At 36.9% G+C, this 16,037-nt stretch overlaps 2 protein-coding genes across 4 annotated transcripts; both read left to right on the forward strand.

The window, feature by feature from the left end:
- Window positions 1-5,216: 5,216 nt before the first annotated feature.
- Window positions 5,217-10,258, forward strand: LOC107224886 (FAS-associated factor 1). 3 transcript variants are annotated; one of them, XM_015665125.2, is made up of 13 exons: window positions 5,217-5,375; window positions 6,318-6,386; window positions 6,485-6,755; window positions 6,862-7,039; window positions 7,248-7,524; window positions 7,734-7,857; window positions 7,969-8,114; window positions 8,283-8,437; window positions 8,601-8,796; window positions 8,960-9,063; window positions 9,244-9,340; window positions 9,423-9,652; window positions 9,855-10,258. In XM_015665125.2, exons 1-13 carry the CDS (start codon window positions 5,337-5,339, stop codon window positions 9,886-9,888), a joined length of 1,920 nt encoding a protein of 639 aa, XP_015520611.2. In that variant the 5' UTR covers window positions 5,217-5,336; the 3' UTR covers window positions 9,889-10,258. The 3 variants fall into 3 exon arrangements, with proteins under 3 accessions (XP_015520611.2, XP_015520610.2, XP_046595224.1); XM_015665124.2 differs by having other exon boundaries at window positions 9,423-9,638; XM_046739268.1 differs by lacking the exon at window positions 5,217-5,375 and adding an exon at window positions 6,002-6,034 and having other exon boundaries at window positions 9,423-9,638.
- A 2,946-nt stretch (window positions 10,259-13,204) lies between these two features.
- Window positions 13,205-15,948, forward strand: LOC107224846 (RNA-binding protein 47-like). The gene is made up of 4 exons (XM_015665057.2): window positions 13,205-13,972; window positions 14,130-14,304; window positions 14,632-15,152; window positions 15,790-15,948. Exons 1-4 carry the CDS (start codon window positions 13,277-13,279, stop codon window positions 15,934-15,936), a joined length of 1,539 nt encoding a protein of 512 aa, XP_015520543.2. The 5' UTR covers window positions 13,205-13,276; the 3' UTR covers window positions 15,937-15,948.
- The last annotated feature ends 89 nt before the right edge of the window (window positions 15,949-16,037 follow it).

Raw genomic sequence — 16,037 nt, forward strand, 5'->3', positions numbered from 1 at the left:
GCAAAGAGCGTAGAACCAACGGCAGAGAAATTACGACGGAAAGAGCACCAGCTGAAAAATGTCAAAATCGCAGATTCTGGTTTTTTGGCTGTAAGATTTGATCCGCTGCTCGCATCGTATTCGGACTGCACTCAATCGATTTCTCTTGCAGAATTACGTCGGAATAGTGCCACAAAGAATTTATTCCAACACTTGCCAAAATCGCGAAAATTTTCGCCACAATAGCAAAGGGGTTAGCCTTACTTTTTTTTTGGGCAAAAAATCTTTTGTCCCAGAATCGATTTGTATGATCCTTTCTCTACTAATTGGACCTCTACGATCGCATAAAAAGCACCAAAAAGAGCGTCGGACCAACGGCAGAAAAGATACGCAGGAAAGATCAGCAGCAAAAAAATGACGATGCAGAGTCTTTGATTTTTTGGCTGCATCTATTGATGCGTTGCTCGTATCCTATTCGGACTGCGCCCAATCGATTTCTTTCGCAAAATTACGTCGGAATAGTGCCATAAATAATTTATTCCAGCACTTTTCAAAATCGCGAAAATTTTCGCCGAAAAAGCAAAGGGGTTAGCCTTACTTTTTTTTTGGGCAAAAAATCTTTTGCCCCAGAATCGATTTGTATGGCCTACTCTCGACTAATTGGACCCCTAGGATCGCAGAAAACACACCAAAAAGAGCGTCGGACCAACGGCAGAAAAGATACGCAGGAAAGATCAGCAGTAAAAAAATGACGATGCAGAGTCTTTGATTTTTTGGCTGCATCTATTGATGCGTTGCTCGTATCGTATTCGGACTGCGCCCAATCGATTTCTCACACAAAATATCGTCGGAATAGTGCCACACAGATCTTATTTCAGCACTTTTCAAAATCCCGAAAATTTTCGCCGAAAAAGCAAAGGGGTTAGCCTTACTTTTTTTTTGGGCAAAAAATCTTTTGTCCCAGAATCGATTTGTATGACCCTTATCCGACTAATTGGTCCCTCAGGATCGCAGAAAACGCAGCGCAAAGACCGTAGAACCAACGGCAGAGAAATTACGACGGAAAGAGCACCAGCTGAAAAATGTCAAAATCTCAGATTCTGGTTTTTTGGCTGTAAGTTTTGATCCGCTGCTCGCATCGTATTCGGACTGCGCCTAATCGATTTCTCACGCAAAATATCGTCGGAATAGTGCCACAAAGATCTTATTTCAGCACTTTTCAAAATCGCGATAATTTTCGCCGAAAAAGCAAAGGCCTTACTTTTTTTTTGGGCAAAAAATCTTTTGTCCCAGAATCGATTTGTATGACCCTTATCCGACTAATTGGACCCCTAGGATCACAGAAAACACACCAAAAAGAGCGTCGGACCAACGGCAGAAAAGATACGCAGGAAAGATCAGCAGCAAAAAAATGACGATGCAGAGTCTTTGATGTTTTGGCTGCATCTATTGATGCGTTGCTCGTATCCTATTCGGACTGCGCCCAATCGATTTCTTTCGCAAAATTACGTCGGAATAGTGCCATAAATAATTTATTCCAGCACTTTTCAAAATCGCGAAAATTTTCGCCGAAAAAGCAAAGGGGTTAGCCTTAATTTTTTTTTGGGCAAAAAATCTTTTGTCCCAGAATCGATTTGTATGACCCTCTCTCGACTAATTGGACCCCTAGGATCGCAGAAAACACACCAAAAAGAGCGTCGGACCAACGGCAGAAAAGATACGCAGGAAAGATCAGCAGCAAAAAAATGACGATGCAGAGTCTTTGATTTTTTGGCTGCATCTATTGATGCGTTGCTCGTATCGTATTCGGACTGCGCCCAATCGATTTCTCACACCAAATATCGTCGGAATAGTGCCACAAAGATCTCATTTCAGCACTTTTCAAAATCCCGAAAATTTTCGCCGAAAAAGCAAAGGGGTTAGCCTTACTTTTTTTTTGGGCAAAAAATCTTTTGTCCCAGAATCAATTTGTATGACCCTTATCCGACTAATTAGACCCTCAGGATCGCAGAAAACGCAGCGCAAAGAGCGTAGAACCAACGGAAGAGAAATTACGACGGAAAGAGCACCAGCTGAAAAATGTCAAAATCTCAGATTCTAATTTTTTGGCTGTAAGTTTTGATCCGCTGCTCGCATCGTATTTGAACTGCACCCAATCGATTTCTCTTGCAAAATTGGGTCGGAATAGTGCCACAAAGAATTTATTCCAACACTTTTCAAAATCGCGAAAATTTTCGCCACAATAGCAAAGGGGTTAGCCATACTTTTTTTTTTTGGGCAAAAAAGCTTTCGTCCCAGAATCGATTTGTATGGCCCTTATTCGAATATCTGGACCCTCAGGATCGCAGAAAACGCACCAAAAAGAGCGTAGGACCAACGGCAGAAAAGATACGCAGGAAAGATCAACAGCAAAAAAAATGACGATGCAGAGTCTTTGGTTTTTTAGCTGCAACTATTGATGCGTTGTTCGCATCGTATTCGGACTGCGCCTTATCGATTGCTCTCGCAAAATTACGTCGGAATAGTGCATCAAAGAATTTATTTCACCACTTTTCAAAATCGCAGAAATTTTTGCCAAAAATGCAAAGGGGTCAGCCTTACTTTTTTCTCATTTTCAGAGGCGAAAATTTTTTGTCTCAGATTCGGTTTGACCCTTTCCCGACTAATCGGACCCCCAGGAACTCTGAAAATGCAGCGAAAAGAGCGTGAGATCAACAGCAGAGAAATTACGAATACGTCGATATAACGTGTCAGATAACTGATCGAACTTATATTCAAAATCGGCTGTATTTAGACTGTAAAAACTCAATCTTCCTCTCTTTCTTGAGCGGAAATCTCCTCGTCTTTGAATCGATTCGAACCACCCTACCTAGACTTATTGGACCCTGTAGATTGCAAAAAAGTAACTGGAGCCTCGTGGAATTAACACTTGAGAAGATACGAAGAAAATACGGAAACATTCAAGTAGGTATTATTCTTTTTATTCCAGATTATGTTGAGTAGTAACTATATAATAATATACATCTTGTAACCTGCAGAGGTGCATCGCACCTGTACGCAGGCCAGAACCTAAACTGGGCTCACATATTACAGTAATAGCTACTTCACTCCACATTATGCATATTCTGTTTAATACAACATACATCGCAGTTTTTTTTCTTTTTACATATAACAGTCAGACTTCTTATTTAATGTTTGTTCATTGGATTGCATTTTTCTTTTCTCTGTTCAATTCAATACTATTGGAAATACTAATTATATCAATTAGCATAATATTTTAATTATTGTTGGTGTAATATATCGTTATTAGTAGGTATAATATAATAGTGTAACATATCATATTTATACTATTCGGAAACATGTTAAATTATTAGACACTGACACCTGAACACTTGTGCTAGATGTAAAGAAAGTTTTTAAAAAACTGGAACTGAAACTGTATAGCTATGAGTTTGTGATTTTTCTCTTCCACCTCTTCGAAAACTCAGTGCCAATTTGAAGTTTTTCAGCCGTGAGTTTTGATTCGTTGCTCGTAGCGTATTCGGACTGCGCACAATCGATTTCTTTCGCAAAACTGCGTCGATATGATGCATTAAAAGATCGATTCAACTATCTTCCAAAATCAGCTCAATTTCGTTTGAAAAAATCCAAAGGGGTTCGCGTTCCTTTTTTTGGGATTTCCAGAGCTCGGAAACTTATTGCCCCAGAATAGTTTGGCAGGACTCTTTCTCCACTACTTGGACCCACAGGAATGCGTAAAAGACGTCAGAATGAGCGAAAAACCAATAGCTGAGGACACGACACGACCGTGTGATGCGAGCTGACGGGCGTGCCGGCTCGATGAGCTTACAAGAGCCTCAAATTCTGAAACAGCAAAAATGATTACAACGAGTTGAGCAATGAGATTGAGTTGCTGTTAACTGAATTAAACAGTTCCGATTTCTTTGCAAATTTTCAAAACTCTTAGAAGCTAAGTGTTTCGTGATTTAAAAAATTATAAATTTCATTAATTTGAGTAGAGGTTTGAGTAATACTTAGAGTGCAGCTTTCTGATGTATCTCAGATTTTTTGCATACTTCTGCAAACAAAAAGACATTTTTGTTATATCGATAGTAATAGCTAACGTTGGTAATTTCTCTCAAAGATGAGCAATGGATTATTGGACGCAGCTAGAAGACTCCAAGCTTTCGGAACATTTATTTCGTAGCCATTAACTATAAATTTTTTTTTTCGACGTCTGTATTAAACAAATCTATGACGCCCACTTGTAATACTCAATATTCCTAAAAAGATATTTTCATATAAGGATGATTATAGTTTGTGACAGAGGGATCTGCCTGTTCAATTATAACCCCACAAGATTGAGATCTATGAGAGGCAGGCGATACGTTCAATGCAACAGATAAACCTTTATAAATACGTGCAAACAAATTCTCGGGTTATCTTCTTGCTATACTACTTTCGATTACAGTTTTCGGTACTATTTTCGTCACATTAAGAAAAATTTGTATTTCTCAAAGACAATGTTAACACCTTAACAAAATTTTAAATAATTTTTTAATTAACTTTTATTCTTTATTCCTGTTCACTTGCAATGAACCTCATTATCGATTCAGCTTCGTTATTCATTCTTATATTTATTCAAGCGCTTGCGTAATTTTCCTCAACTAAAACCCAATGGCCGCTTACAAATTTTGGGAAAAACTTAAAAAGTAGGTTCAGCCTTTTACATATCGTCTACATGCTTCTACCAAAGAGAAAAGTGTTCCAGAATTTTTCGGATATTTTCAAAACTTGTGACATGGAATTTTTTAATTCGTAATTTTAAAAGTGCTCAACAAATAGAAAAAAAATCTTCATAATAATCATCTCTTCGATTGATATTTATTTTTCCGTTGTATATTTTTGGCGTACATATTTCTTGTGCAAAATTTTCTCAACTTTTCAATTTCATAATGACAACGCATAATTTGCACGCAATAGTTGTCGGTCATGACGAACTTCTTTTACCGGCATGGTTACGTACTTGGTTGATAATACGTGAAACTGCTAGTACCCCCAAACCCGGACAGACCCGGCATACTATTACGAAATATAACTGGCTTTATCAGTGGCCATACTCTTCGGCAGCTTTTGTCGCTTATTGGTAATTGTCCACAGGCACCTTTGCCCAGAATTGTAAACGAAGCTTTAAGCATCAAGAAATTCAAAATAGCATGTCGACTTTCTACTCACGGTAGTTTTATGCCAATGGCGTTGGCGTTGTGAATGTGGAGTGAAATTCTAATCACAATAACACAAAATTGACGTATATGAGTAGAAATTCGCTGCATTTGTAGGTCTTATGTTTGCATATTATGGCTGAAAATCGAGAAGTGATTCTAGCCGACTTTCAGGTAATATTAAACACATAATGTTTCCGTAATATAGTAAAATGATTTGGTTATGTATGTATCTTCAACGATGACATTGACAATTGCTGTAGTCGCTGGAAGCAAAATTTGATCGATCTGAGACTGAGTTCTTCATTACGATGATATAAAATCTGCCAATAATATCTTACTCGCAATTAGTCAGAGTTCGAAATATCTCTTACTGTGCGTAATCGATTAACGATAGTATCCAGGAATCCGCAATTTTTATGATTCGTTTCAGTTTACGCATTCTAACAAATAAATGGATCAATTTTAATTTCTCGGCCTGCTCTCATTTCAATGGAATATTTTCTTCACTTGGTTGAAAACTCTAGAAAATCACACAATTTTTAATTAATAACTAATCTCTTACTATTTCATAGATCAACAACCAAATCCGCCATGACTATTCGAGCAGAAGAAAAAAAAAAACAAACAAAAAGCTCGGAAACCTTACATGTGACTGAAATAATAACAAAGAGTCGTGAAATTTTATTCAATAAACACGCGATTTTAAGCAATATCATTCAACATATAGAACTTTATTTTTAGCAAATTCCAACTAAATTCAGTGTGTGTAATTACATCGTAATTTTTTCATTTTTGTAATTAGTCACTCAATAATGATCGAAATTGACACTGTAATATTTATTTCTAATTGATACAATTGTATAATCATAGGAACATTTACTCATGTCATTCAATATGATATAATATAGATGTAAAAAATTGTATGTGTTTTAATTTGAGTCAGCAATCATTTTGATCATGCCGGTCATAATTTTTGAAAAATACTATGTGTAAAGTTCTACTTTTAACATTTTTACCATCTTTTATGAATTCATTTGATTTGTCTACGATATTGCAAATGTATTCTCCAGCGTGTAATCAACGTCATATGTAGCTTTTTGTAATTATTTGTAGGCATGTACTGGAATTGATGATGTTGGGGAAGCCATTTTACACCTGGATGAAACCAATTGGGATTTGCTGGTAAATTCATTGCTGCCATACAAGTGAAAACAAAAATATTATAATTTTACTCCTACAATGAAATGATTTTATCGACAAATATTTTATTTGAAATTTAGGCGGCAATTAATAGAGTTATGCCAGAAGATTCACAGCAGCTTCCGTCAGAAATGGGACCAGACGTAGAAATGATACAGGAAATTCGTCGGACTCCAGAAATCATAGACATTGTCACGATATCAAGTAATTCAAGTCCACCGAGAACAAGTGTACCAGAAATCATTCGAGCTGGTACAAGTAAAACAAGAAGCAATACGTCAAAAGTGACTTTTCATGTACACTACATGGAAGTAGTCCTTGACATTACTTTACCAGTATCACACTCTGTTGGCAAGTAATTCGTATACAAGTATAGGAAAAGACCTGCATCAAACTTATTTCAATAATTATTTGTAAATAGATAATAGTATATTAATTTGCAATGTTTTTTCCTTAGCATACTTGAAACACATGATTCGTATACAAGCAGGCATTGCACCTTGCCAGCAGCAGCTACATGGCTGGAAAAAAGAGCCACAATCTGATTCTACAATTCTCGAAACACTGGATTTATTACCCGAAATGACATTATACTTGAGACAGATTACAGAAATTGGTGATTCGGCAAGTGATGTGTGAGTATTTACCAGTTACTGTAACAATTTTCGGAAGTTATTATTTTCTGGAAATTAAAAAAGTTCAGAAATTATACAGTAGTATCGCGTTTGTATAATTAGAAAGAACAACTGATCAAAACTGGAGTTACTAACTTTTACTATGGTTTGGCAATGCGTACCTTTTGTACAAATTACAACTCCAATGAAAACTTGGTTATTGTTTTAGTATCAAAACATCCGACCGATTGGCCCAAGAATATGTGCTGAATATTCATGACGAAGTACACAACCGTGGTTATAAATTGAAATTCCCAGGAACACGTACAGTTCTGGAAGTGAAAACTGACGTTTTCACACTCACAGACATCCCTGTACGAAATCAACATTGGATTGGCTGGCCGCCTACGTTGAAGAATGATAAAACAATGTTAGCTCAAAGTGGAATTTCATATCCGGAGCATGATCTTACGATTGGAAAATTACCTGTGAAGGAAAATGAGACGGTAAGTAAAATTGATGATAACAACAATAACTGTTAATAAGAAGAGCCAATATAAACTTTCAATACACTGATATAATATAACATAATATTCATAACAATAGTAATGATAAATTCAAATTTGCTCTAATACGAAATTATAAAATAAGAAACAAGAAACCGCCAAGTACATGTATCTGGGAAATTTATAATTATAATTACCTAATTTCACAGGTTGTTGTAGACACTATAGATAGCGATAGTTCTGTTGAAGAATTCGAAGACGCTTCTGAAACATTCAACATTGAAGATGATCTTTTCATAGACAACGTTCAATCTATGAAAATTCATCATCTCAGTGAGTCTACTACATTGCATTATTCGTTGATATTCACTTGGTTAAATACTTGATGCAAGATTAATTTTTATGTAATTAAAGCTTATGAGTTTAATGTGTTTCGTTTCTCAGTGCCTGATAATGTGGAAGACGAAACCATAGGTACTCTTCAATTTGCTGAACAATTTCAAAAACGATATGGCGCTGCCCATCCTGACTTCTTTGCTGGTACATTTGAAGAAGCCATAAAGGAATCATGTCTCAGACCAGCAAAAGAGGTAAGAACGTCAATTTACTACTTGTCCCATATTCCGTTGTAAGAATGCATCGAAATGTCTGTTGCTCTTAAATTCATACTGATTCTTTGATTATTTATTGATGTACAGTATATTTAATATTACACAGTGTGAACGATCAATGATGACCTGATACTTTATTTTTAACAGAGGAAATTACTGGCTGTTTATTTACATCACGACAACAGTGTTCTGGCTAATGTGTTTTGCACACAATTATTAGGGTTCGAAACAGTACTACAACTTCTATCTGCAAATTTTATAGTTTGGGGCTGGGATTTCACTCACGAATCAAATAAACAGAAGTAAGTACTTTTGAACATTAAATTTAGAATTGCATCGATTATCAATAATAAAGATTATTAATCACGAGTATAAGTGTTTCATTATTTAAACATTTAAAATTTATTACTTTTTATTCATTTGATGTAAAATATGAGTAAATTATTTTTTTTTATAACAACTTAGGTTTTTGTCAGCAATTAATCGAACACTCGGATCAGTTGCTGCACTCACAGTGAGAAATATTGACGTTGACACGTTGCCAGTACTTATGATTATCATGCGGTCAAGATCAAATACTGAAATATTTACAATTGTTCAGGGAAACATGGGAGTCAATGAACTTCTCACTAATTTAATCCAAGCTGTCGACGTTTTCCAAGTAAGAAACTGTATTCGACTTACAAGCTTCTTTTAGTTTATGACATTTATGTGATTCAAATGACCTTATTACTTTTCGGAGCTCATACATTGTTCTAAAATTTGGCACACTACAAACAGCATTGTCTATAAAAGAGATTATTAAAAAGCTTATATTTTTCTAGGATCAGCGGAAAGCGGATATCGGAGTTGAAGAGGAAAGACAAGCCAGGGAGAGAGTGAAGCATGAACAGGACTTGGCTTACCAAGAGAGTTTAGCTGCAGACAGGTAGCTTCGAGTTTGTATGCTCAACAGAAACTTTATTCAACAAAGGAATAGTTTTTCAATCCAATCATCTTAGATTAGCTCCTAATATCTTTCGAGTAGTGTTGCTTGAGAATATTACCCGCGATTTCGTTTCAAGTGATTTTCAAATTGATCTGACAAGATATTTTCTGATATTTATAGAGCCAAAGAAAAAGCAAAACAAATCCAAGAGTTCTTGGAAAAGCAGGCAAAAGAGCGAGCTGAGAATGAGAGAGTTGCTGGTGAAGCTCGGAGAGAGGTAAAAATGATGTCGTGCTTCAGTACACCATTGATTTGACCAGTATACTCATTTGGCGTTGAAACATAATTTTTTATCACAGGCTCATAGACAAGCGGCAGAATCAAGCTTACCTCCAGAACCTCAAGAAGGAGCAGGCGATGGTATTACAAAAATACGAGTACGACTACCAGAAGGTACATTCTTGGAGCGCAGGTTTCAAACGGACACCCCACTTCAGACACTTCTTAATTTCCTCATCGTTGAAGGATATCCTACGGACGAATACAAAGTTATTTCTAACTGGCCGCGAAGGGATGTAAGTAAAATGATGTAAGCATTATGCATTATATTTTACTTACGTTGATTTATTTGATCCGTGAATGGATTGATTGTCCTAACCGATCTTTTAATTGACGGTGGTTTAATATAAATTTTTTTGCCTAGAAAATTATTCCGATCTCAAAAATTATTTGCCACTTGTACTCATGATGTTGTACATTGATAGATGTAAATATACATTACGTTTTTACAGCTCACATCAATGGATACGAAACTTACTCTCCTAGAATTGAAACTATGCCCGCAAGAAACGGTTATCTTAGAAGAACGATAAAAACCCCAATTCGTAAACCAATTCTTTATAGAAGTTAAGCATGGCGATGTTTGTAATATGTATTTATTTAATAATTTTGAAATAGCAATTAGTTGAGAGAATTATGTGTTTATTGCGTGATAACATTTTTATGCTGTAATAAAATCATTACCAATAGTAATGATACCTACAACAATAATTATTATTATATCTTCGTATGATTACATTGTAAAACAGATGTAGTTCTATTTTATAAAAAGAAATCCTTTCTACGCTGTTTTATCGTATTTTGTAAATTTCCCGTTCCACATTGCTATTAAGAACAATAAACCGACTATCAAGTATTTGGGACTCGAACTGTTCCTAATTTTGTTTCACACTTTGCCTGACCCTTACAATTAGTATTAGATTTCGAATATAAATCTACTGAGAATTTTTAAATTTCCCGTTTCTTTGTTTTCAGAGAAAATAGAACACAAAGGAAGATATTTTACAGAAAATTGAGTTTACACTAGATTGCCGCATTTTGAATTCTGAAGAATCACCTCCGACCTTTTTCGGATGGATGCTGGGTGCGTGTGTGTGTGTGTGTGTGTATGTGTAATTAATTTGAGTTCGACGATATCTTGAGTGTTAATGAACAGATTTTTATGATTTTAGATTCAATCGACGCGATTTTAAATGAGATAAAACTGACTTGATTTAAAGTCTGATCGGTCCAGTAAAAAATTCAACAGGTCATATCTCGAGGACGAGTATAGATTTGTTTGAATTTAGTTTCAATCATCGCGGCTCTTCTTAAGTTGAAGCTGATTGGATTTTGAATCCGATCGGTCAAGTAATTTTCGAGTTATTCAAACAATAATGATGTGTAAAAAAAACTGGTATGGCTGTCGGAGGACGCCCAGAAAAAGGTACTTTTTACTAGACTAGTACTAAAATTAGAACTATACTAGACTAGAACTAGAATCCGCCTGCGATATCCGTTAGACTACTATAGTATAGGTTTTTGAAAAAATTCTTCCGATTTACGAGAGGCTATCGGACGAGAAACTGTTTTGTCGATGTTCACAGTACAGAACGAAAAACGCGAAAGTGAGCCTGCATAGCCTTATTTAGAATAAATGTCCGAAGAACCCCTGCGTTTTAAAGAAACATTTGCAGATTGGAGTTGAAGAAGCCATAGCCAAATTTACTCATAGTCATGAAATCATCTGCGGTTATGCAAGAAAATACCGATGTGACGATTGGTAATATAACGGAAATCATAGCGCATCGTCGAGATCTGCGAAGAGCGAAAGCAGGTAAAGCTCCGAAGAATGCCACTTATCAAAGACTTTGGAATCGTCAGAAATTATCGTCGAACAGGAGAGAACAAACACCGAAGAAATCCTAAGGTGTACCATATGAGGCAGGCGAATTCTAGGAGTGAGCAAGAAAAGTTTAAAAAAATACGATCTTTTCATTATATACAAACTTTCCAACATTTCATATAAGAAGTATAAATACGATTCTATTACTGATAATTTATAAAAATAAGTCTTTACGGTGATTTTCGGGCAGGAACCGATTTTCTTTTTTCGAAAGTGTGCTTCAAAAACAGTAACAATTCATTTTTTGATTTGTCTATTTGTTATCAAATGTAAAATTATGTTCTTCAAACTTTTACGAATATTTCTTAAAATACTTCAATTTGGTTAAACGTGAAAAATTCAAAAAAGATTACAAATTTTTTCTTTCAATTTTCTTTTTATTGTCCTCAAATTCCTCGTAAAAAACTGCTCCAGAAATTAGTTTACCGTCACCTTAAAACTGGAACGTAATGTACCTGAAAAGTTGGGTGTACACTTCTCTCAATTTTAACAGAAATTATTTAAATGATGATATCTCGAGAATAGATCCAAGAATTTTGATGATTTTAGTCCTGATCGAAGCGGGTTTTCAACTAGAATTGTTTGAATAACAAAATTATTTCGATGTTGTCGTATATATCTCCAAATATCGAAGTCCACGTATCTCAACCGCAAAAAAGGGCTAAACAGCCCCATTGTATACGTAATTCTGAATAAAAATACTCCAACACATTGTCATTCAATGCAGAAATAAAGAAATGACACGGATTCCATGAAATCCCAATAGTAAATTCGTAGAATTCAAAGCCATTACTTTATTTCTGCATAAAATGAAAATTAATTGGAATGTTTTTGTTCAGGATTATGTATACAATGGGGCTTTTAAAGATTAATATGGATAAAAAATACATTTAAAACTAGTTCAACTGTATGTTAATAATAATTAAGATTACAAATACTGTGTTGTCAATATTCAGTATTCGGACGGAAAGGTCAGCGGTCAAAAATGTTTCTCCGGTAATCTCTAAAAAAAAAACCACCGAAAAAAATATATAAGAATGGAATAAAGATCTAATTAAGACTTGACAAATTTTTAAAACAGATATCTTATGGAAGCAAAATTAAAAGTTTAAAAAAATATAAACAGTAACCAATAGGGGTTTCGATACAGTTATGCTAAAATACACGACGTATAATTCAGCACTTTGCGTTAGCAAATCATTATTTTTAATGTGATAACTGGCAGGTGTCTAATTATTTTCTCTCAGTATATAAATAAATAATATGATGTATAATGTGAGATTTTATTTTAGTCCAAAGTTGTTGAAGAGTAACACTAAAAATGATATCAATAACAAAGCCAAAACGAAGCGAATTAATTTTCTTTTTCGAATGTAAACACGAGATTCACAATAACCGTCAGCGATATTCTACCTAAGTATAACTGTGTGCATTACATATATATTAGTGTTTTTATGGCGAGCTCGGATCAGGCGAGTACCTGGAATTGCGCGAGCACCGCAATCACTTATATATGTATATAAGATAGGTAATATATTCGAGGTTGCCCGAGTTATACAAAAGAAAAGATTATTTTAAAGTGCTCGTGTAAAAGTGGTCAAATTTCCAAGCTACGATCACAGGAGTAACGAATTTCATATCTCAATTACTCAAAAAAAAAAAAAAAGAACAATTTCACAAATTTCTCTCGCCAACAACCGCGACCATCCTACAGCTCGCGTTTCCAACTATAAGTATAGGTATAAAATATATACCGATCACCCGAAGGAGTGTAGGCAGTGTGGCCGAGTCCTTACGCAGGATTGGCTGGACTTCTCAAAGGAGGGGGGATTAGCAGAGTGGGGTTGCAGGTTGATCCAGGGAGCGAAAAGCACGCGCGATACCCGCACACAATTCAACGCGCGATTCCGCGCCGCGCACGCAGAATTTGCGGTTTCGCTCCAAATTTTTTCAATTTTTCTGACAAACAAATTTTTCAAAATCGGAACAATGAGCGACGTCCTGCAAAGTGCGACCGACGGAGTTGCAAACATCTCGAAGTCCGACGATGTGACCAAGAGATTGCTGGCGCTGATAGATCGATGCGATTATCAGCTCGTGCAGGAGAACGGACAGCGAAGATTGACCAGCGCGAGCTCGGTGCCGCGGATCAAAGGTGCGGAAGTATTCCTGGGCCGGCTTCCGCGGGATTGTTACGAGGACGAATTGGTGCCGCTACTTTCGACGATTGGACGGGTCGTCGAGCTCCGTCTTATGATGGATTTTTCCGGATCGACTCGCGGCTACGCCTTCGCCCTTTTCGAAAACCAACGGATCGCGCGTTCGGCCATCGAGAAATTAAACGGCTACGAAATACGGCCCGGACATCGTATCGGCGTCGTTAAATCGATCGACAACTGCAGGCTCTTCCTCGGCGGTGTTCCCAAGGACAAAACTAGAGCCGATTTCATGGAGGAACTCGGCAAAATGCTCGACGGTATCACCAACATTTACGTCTATCCCTCGACCGAGGACAAGGCGCTTAATCGCGGCTTCGTCTTCGTCGAATTCAAGGATCACAGGTCCGCCGCGATGGCCCGACGGAAACTTATTCCGGGAAGAGTCATGCTTTGGAATCACGAAGTCGCTGTCGATTGGGCTGATCCCGAACCCGGCCAAGACGTCGACGACGAAATCATGGAAACGGTACGAATTTCTCGGTTATTCTTATTTGTTTCGCATTTGGACGATTAATTCGAAAACGTGATTATACGTAATTCACATACGCATTAAGCTTGTTTCATATTATTTAATTGTTATATACACGCTGGGTCTGCATTCCCGTCCAATTGTTCAAAATCAGGTGTCCGCGTTGTTCGTGAGAAACTTGAACCTCGACACTACAGAGTCCGAGGTAAAAAACACGATCCAGCGTTCGACAGGCGTTCCGATAATGAAGATTAAGAAAATCAATCACTTCGCGTTTCTTCACTACGAAACTCGAGCACAAGCTCAACGTGTACTCGATATAATGAGACGTAAGTTGAACGCAACATGCCAATTCTTCCAAATTTATAAATGTACAGTGTACATACCTACAAGTCAAAATCTACTCTACGCATAATAAGGTATTACTCGCGTAATGCAATGTGTTTCAATTCATTTTTTTTAATCTTGCCTCGCCTTCTTGGATATACGACTTCGTACATATTTGAGCGCGTAAGTAACTGTTTACACCAAAATTGTTCGATTTGAATTTGCTCGACTCTCGCACGCGCGTAAAATTGCAATAAAAAATTATTCCACGGTCTAATAGTGCCTGTTTGTTGATTTCCCTTTTATATTATTTACGCAACTACGCACAGAGCCTGGACGTCCCTTGAGCGAAACATCGGAGTGGGAATTAGCTTGGGCAAAGCCGATACGCAAGTCGGAGAAGCTTGAGGAACGGTTGCGTTGTGCGAAGAACGGAGGGAGTAAAGCGGCAAGCCACGGAGGTTCGGAATTTTCGGCTCGAAAAATACAGGCTGCGAATTGTAACGAGAAAAACTTGGCCCTCGATGACTCCGGCAAAAGGATATCCGTTGTAACGACCAAGAGTACCAAGATCACCGATTCGAAACCGCCTCCCAGTCACTCGTACTGCAACGCAATGATGAACAACGACATGCCGTCGGGTAACGTAGTCGTCCCGTGCCTCGAGAGCTGCTGCAATCCGTACTATCGGCCTTTTCTTACCGACCGCAACACGGTTCCGCTGCGGTATAACGTCGTAAACTACGATCTCTGTGCGAAAGCCCTGGTCGAACTTGCTGCTAAGGAGTTTCAGGCGAATCTGCGCTACGAGTGTTTTGCCGACTCGACGAAAGCCCATTACTTTTGCAAGGTTGGACGATACCGATTAATTTTCACTTTGCAAAGAATAGCAGGTGTCGATCGAATTTTATCGCATGTTTCAAATGCAGTAGTTAACTGCGCAGAAGGTCTTGACTGTGAAAGCGTGACAAGAACTAGCAACGAAGAAAAGTTAAAAATCATCGAAGCATCGATTAATTGAGTCCACAAAAATAATCTAACACGACTCGATTAAATCGGTAAAAATTAATCGATCAATTGATTATTTCGATTTTTTTGAAACGGTACATATAAAACCGAAATTTCGTAAATTTCAGTATGTAGTCTTAATACCGGAAAAGTTTTTTAATAATTGATAATTTCATTCAAAACAGTTTTCAATTTCAGGTGAAAATATTCATTCATCTTTCACTTATTATATCAAATAGGTACTTAGTAAGTAAGACGATGGTAATAATTGATACTCTAATCACATAAATTGATATTGTATTGCATCGTTCATGGGAGTGAAAAACAAGAACCGATTGTCAGGAAAAATAATCGAGTCGGTGGATTAATCGAGTTTGAAAATTACTCGATTATTCTCGATTAAACGGCAAAAAAATATCGAATATTTTTCATCATTCTTAGTGAAAACAGCTTCGACATTGAATTATTAAATTTTGCAGATTATACTCGAAAGAAATGGATACGAATTGATGAACTACAAAGGCGATCCCGCGGCAACGGCAGAACAGGCATTTCGGTTCACGGTGAGAGCTGCCTACGAGTCGCTACAGTCAATGCTGATATATGCGACGGAGTACAATAACTGATCTTATAGGTTGGTGAGTTACACGGATATATAAATCGTATATGTTCGATTGTCAAACGTCACGGTAAAGCTTGTATTCTCTGTATTAGACAAAGCATTATA

The sequence above is a fragment of the Neodiprion lecontei genome, chromosome 1 (assembly GCF_021901455.1).
Source record: "Neodiprion lecontei isolate iyNeoLeco1 chromosome 1, iyNeoLeco1.1, whole genome shotgun sequence".
Classification (NCBI taxonomy): Eukaryota; Metazoa; Arthropoda; class Insecta; order Hymenoptera; family Diprionidae; genus Neodiprion; species Neodiprion lecontei.

Coding starts and splice junctions, on each gene's coding strand:
- LOC107224886 (XM_015665124.2), top strand. CDS start 5,337: ATGGCTGAAAATCGAGAAGTGATTCTAGCCGACTTTCAG. Junction 6,387..6,484: donor AAACCAATTGGGATTTGCTG/GTAAATTCATTG, acceptor TTTGAAATTTAG/GCGGCAATTAATAGAGTTAT. Junction 8,115..8,282: donor GTCTCAGACCAGCAAAAGAG/GTAAGAACGTCA, acceptor TATTTTTAACAG/AGGAAATTACTGGCTGTTTA.
- LOC107224846 (XM_015665057.2), top strand. CDS start 13,277: ATGAGCGACGTCCTGCAAAGTGCGACCGACGGAGTTGCAAACATCTCG. Junction 13,973..14,129: donor ACGACGAAATCATGGAAACG/GTACGAATTTCT, acceptor GTTCAAAATCAG/GTGTCCGCGTTGTTCGTGAG. Junction 14,305..14,631: donor TGTACTCGATATAATGAGAC/GTAAGTTGAACG, acceptor AACTACGCACAG/AGCCTGGACGTCCCTTGAGC.